The sequence below is a fragment of the Medicago sativa genome, chromosome 2 (genome assembly GCF_051527215.1).
Source record: "Medicago sativa cultivar Bolivia chromosome 2, Bolivia_mono, whole genome shotgun sequence".
NCBI classification, from domain to species: domain Eukaryota; kingdom Viridiplantae; phylum Streptophyta; class Magnoliopsida; order Fabales; family Fabaceae; genus Medicago; species Medicago sativa.
Genome location: NC_140750.1, coordinates 62,614,551 through 62,619,064, shown reverse-complemented (window position 1 = coordinate 62,619,064; position 4,514 = coordinate 62,614,551). Strand labels below are relative to the sequence as shown.

General features: G+C 29.1%; 1 protein-coding gene across 1 annotated transcript; it reads right to left on the bottom strand.

The window, feature by feature from the left end:
* Positions 1-1,586: 1,586 nt before the first annotated feature.
* Positions 1,587-3,239, bottom strand: LOC146949500 (uncharacterized). Its single transcript, XM_085745498.1, has 2 exons — positions 3,043-3,239; positions 1,587-1,988 (listed from the first exon to the last, which is right to left on the bottom strand). Exons 1-2 carry the CDS (start codon positions 3,126-3,128, stop codon positions 1,709-1,711), a joined length of 366 nt encoding a protein of 121 aa, XP_085601624.1. The 5' UTR covers positions 3,129-3,239; the 3' UTR covers positions 1,587-1,708.
* Positions 3,240-4,514: the final 1,275 nt, after the last annotated feature.

Here is a 4,514-nt window from a genome sequence, read left to right as displayed (position 1 = left end):
TGATACACGATATTTATAAAAAAGTGTTCCTGCAAAAACGTTCAAGCTATTTATAATGTCACCTCACTTCGATTCTATAATGATATTGAACCTTGATAAACTAAAATGCACGGGATAAGTGAACATTGTCTAAAATTTCAAAAATAAATCAAATACACAAGATAAGTTGTCATTGACTAAACTAACCTTGATTTAAACAACAAGCTGTCATTTATAAAAAAAATGTTCTTGCTAAAATGTTTAAACTATTTAGAATATCATCACCTCAATTCAATTCTAAAATGATATTCAACACCTATCGACTAAAATGCACGAGATAAGTGGATATTCATTAAAAAAATTGTAGATTCTGAAATACTTTGGAGAAGTGGGCATCGACTAAAATTTCAAAAGTAACGTAAATGCTCAGGATAAATTGTCGCTAACTAAACTAACTTTGATGCAGAAAATTCGTTGTTATCTATAAAAAAATTGTTCTTTCTATTTATAATATCACCACATTTCAATTCTATAAAGATATTGAACCCCCATAAACTAAAATGCACGGGATAAGTTAGCATTGACTAAAATTTCTTAAATAAAATAAAACACACGAGATAAGTTGTCATTGACTAAACTAACATTGTTTTATAGGACAAGTTGTTAGTTATTAAATTATAAATTGTTCTAGCTAAATCGTTTTAAACTATTTAGAATATCATCAATGTGACAATTCATTACTAATACATATGATAAAATTATTATTATACATAGGACAAGTTATCACTCCTTAAAAGTTTAAATAATAATTATACACCAAACATTTTGTCACCGATAAAATTTTAAAATGATTATTATACACATGACCAAGTTGACAAACATATTCTAAAATTATATAAGCCGATATTTTTTTTGATAAAAATATATAAATTGATATTATTACTGTTAACTTGCATATAAAAAGTAATGATAGTATCTTTTCTTTAAAAAAAACAATGACTTTATCTAATTCCTATACCTTTCAAAGTTAATATTAATTAACTTTTAAATGGTCTAAATTTAAACTGTTCACAAGTACATAATGTCGAATTCAAACTGCATAAAATCATCCACGACCAACCAGTACCCGTGCGGATGCACGGGTATGTTACTAGTTTTATCTTAGAAACATTGTGGTTGATAGTCTACTTTATATAATTTTTAGGCGGTACCGTGAAATGTAGAGCCAACTGGTCGTGAAGCCAATAATCTTTTTGGTGATACTCCTTTTTAAGGTATTCTTCTAATTCATAAACCTAAATTAAAAAACTAGAATGTAATATTAACTATCATGCATTCTCATTTCAATGCAAGAATGCCAAAACAATATCCATCAACTCTCATTTCCAATCCAATTAACACTTCAGTTTACGTCTTCATTAAAATGAAAGAAAAACTTAAATTGCCCACAATAAGAATGCCAAAACAATATCCATTAATTTCATGAGAAAATTAATTAAAACAACTCCTAACTAATGTGCTTGAAACAATGTCGAACCTACAAAAGGATATAAAAAAGAAAGAGCTTTGCTAACAAAGTATCAAAGTATCATAAGGACATTGTTTAAGGAACAACATACAATAAGTAACTGTGTCTTAAAAATGCAAGTCAAATAGTACATATAAAAATCATAACTATACAATGTCTTAAGGACACTTGATATCATTTTCCAAAAAGAAAAATCACCACTCACTCATTGCCATTGTCAAGTTGATCTTCATCATCATCAGAATTTTTTGGTGGATTTGTTGGTATCAGAGGTTTATGCGTTTGCGGTTCAGTCCCCAATCCTCCGCTTCCTGTGCTACCCGTTGGTTTTTTAGGATTAACTTTTATTTTGTTTTCGTCATGTTCATCATAACCATCATTTGTCGATGTTGGATCCTTCCCGAATCCTCCGCTTCCTGTGCTACCCCTTGGTTTCATTGCATAAACTTTTGTTTTGTTTTTGTTGTTGTTAGCACATTTTCTGAAAAGAAATTAACAACAAATATAGTTATATTCATCATTCATGTATACTGTCCAATGAATGATTATAAATCTATTGATCTCAAATTAGTTTCTTAATTAAACTGGTTGCTAAATAATTTTTTTAACGTGTTTAGAGATTGATTTTGAAATTCAACAAACCATGAGTCCCTAATGTGTACATCCTCCGGTCATTATGATAAACGAAAATATAAAACTAATTTTTAGTATCATAGTGCATGTGAAAACATGGAGCCGCCTGGTCGTGACCGAAGTTGGTAATCTTTTCAATTGTACTCTTTTAATGCAAACTCTAAAACTATACTTATTAGAAAGAAATAAAATGAGTCGTTGTCCATGTGAACAAAGATTAGTTGGGTAGGGACGTTACATTATCCAGGGATCGAAGTTCGAACCTCGAATTTCTCTCTTATTCACCTTAAGAGTGTGTTTAGAAGGAGAATATTTTTAGGTGACGTAATATTTTGAGGAAATTCAAATACTTTTAAGTGAATTCCATTGTTTTGATGATAATTTGGAGAATTTTTAAAATGATGAAAATTGATGAAGTATTTTGTTAAAGTTAAATTTAGAGAATTAAAAATGACACCTAAAAGTTAAGAATTTAAAATTTTTTCATTCTTATAATTTTTAAAATTTTGCATTTTGATCCTTAAATTTTCCAAAATTTTCAAATTGACCCCAATAAATTTCCAAAATTATAAATTGACCTTTCAAATTTTTTGAAATTTGCAAATTGACCTCTACTTTCAATTTTCAAAATTGACCCAAAAAATTTAAATTTATAAAAGTTGCCTAAAAATGATGAAAATGAAATTTTTTATTACTCCATCCAAACAAGAATATTTAGAAATAAAGACAATTTAATTGAATAATTGAAATTGCCTAAAATTTTAAATTCCTTAAAATTTGTCAATTACCTCATCCAAACACACTTTAAGAGTTGAATTTCCAGCGACTAGACTACTTAAAAAATGTTTTTTTAAACATCCCTATTTAATCAAAGTTGTCATTTATATCAAATATATACTTACATGGTAATTGTCATAGATTTTTTAGACGCATATTTGAGGGTGGGCAGCACTGGCATGTGGGTGAAGCTACCTGCTGCAAGAGCCATTTGAAATAATACAAATTATATATCAAACTTGATTTTCTCCCCAAATAATCATGCACAAAGAAGCTTTGCTTGCAGTTGCCAAAGTTAGTCTGTTTGTTTAATTGTGTCTTGGTGGTTAATTGAATCAATGATGGATTTATAGAGAAAGAAAGCATGTTACAATCATGAGAATCTCTACCAACTATTGATGAAAACTAAAACACGTCATTAGCGTTTGAATGTCAACTTTTAACACTTCGATGGTCAACCTATGTGCTTGACTGAGGAAAATAATCATTAAATAATTGTTTTGAAGGAGACTAATTATTTTAATTTTAACACGTATAATTTATTTTCTCCTCAATAAGAAAAAAGGGTCATGTTAACTTGTGCCCTAAGACACATGTTAAAGAACTTAAAATGAACAATTTGCATTGGAAAACATGATAATTTAACTTTTTACAAGTTGACTACACGATTTTTGATACGTATATTTCTATAATAAGTTCCTTAACATATGCCCTTGAGGGCACAAGTTAACATTTGCTAAGAAAAAAATACGTATAAGTTGTAATAGGATCACACGTTGGAGGCCGTCAGTGATTAGTGGTCGTCAGACCAAGATTGTAACATTTAGATTTTAATGCATAGTTAGATTTCACTTTAACAAACTCTGTTAAAGATTGTAATATATAAATACTCCCTCCGGTCACATTTATAAGCAAAATTGTACTTTTTAGGTTCATTGAATACATAATGTATTTGGCCTATATATTGACCAAATACATTAAGTATTGAATGAATCTAAAAAGTGTTTTTTTGCTTATAAATGTGACCAGAGGGAGTATATATTATAAACAAAACTATTCTTCAAGGAATTACAAAGAGTACTCCTACTTGGTATAAGGGAACAACTTATGAAACAATACAATTTATACTCTCTAAAATTCATTTTCGACTTAAACAGAAATCACAATAAAGGATAAAATGAAGATTTGTTCAAAAAAAAAGAGGATAAAATGTAATTTTCTCTATAGGTCCCTCAAAATGCTCACGGTCATTTCAAGTTCTCTAAAATGCCTTGTTATACAACATCGAGTCCAATATCAATTGTGATCCAATGCGGTTGGTTCACAAAATTGCAAAAAATGCAAAGTTGCTGTTGTAAAATTGACTCAAAATTGAAGTTTGGAATTTGTCAAAATTGAATCACGATTTGAGAAATCGGAGCACAATTTTGAGAGTAGAATTGACACTTCCATTCGTAAAAAATCGGAGCACGGTCTGGCAAAATCGGAGCACGATTTCGCGCAGAAGGATAAAAATAAAATATATTTTTTATGGGTCTGATTTTGTTCCAATTTATGAGGAATGCTTTTACTATAAATATAGTTCTTGTATCAGAGT

Excerpts from the sequence above, each read along its gene's own strand:
- LOC146949500 (XM_085745498.1), bottom strand. The coding sequence starts at position 3,128 with ATGGCTCTTGCAGCAGGTAGCTTCACCCACATGCCAGTGCTGCCCACC. Across the intron at positions 1,989-3,042 it reads AAATCTATGACAATTACCAT|AAAATGTGCTAACAACAACA; the intron begins GTAAGTATATAT and ends ATTTCTTTTCAG.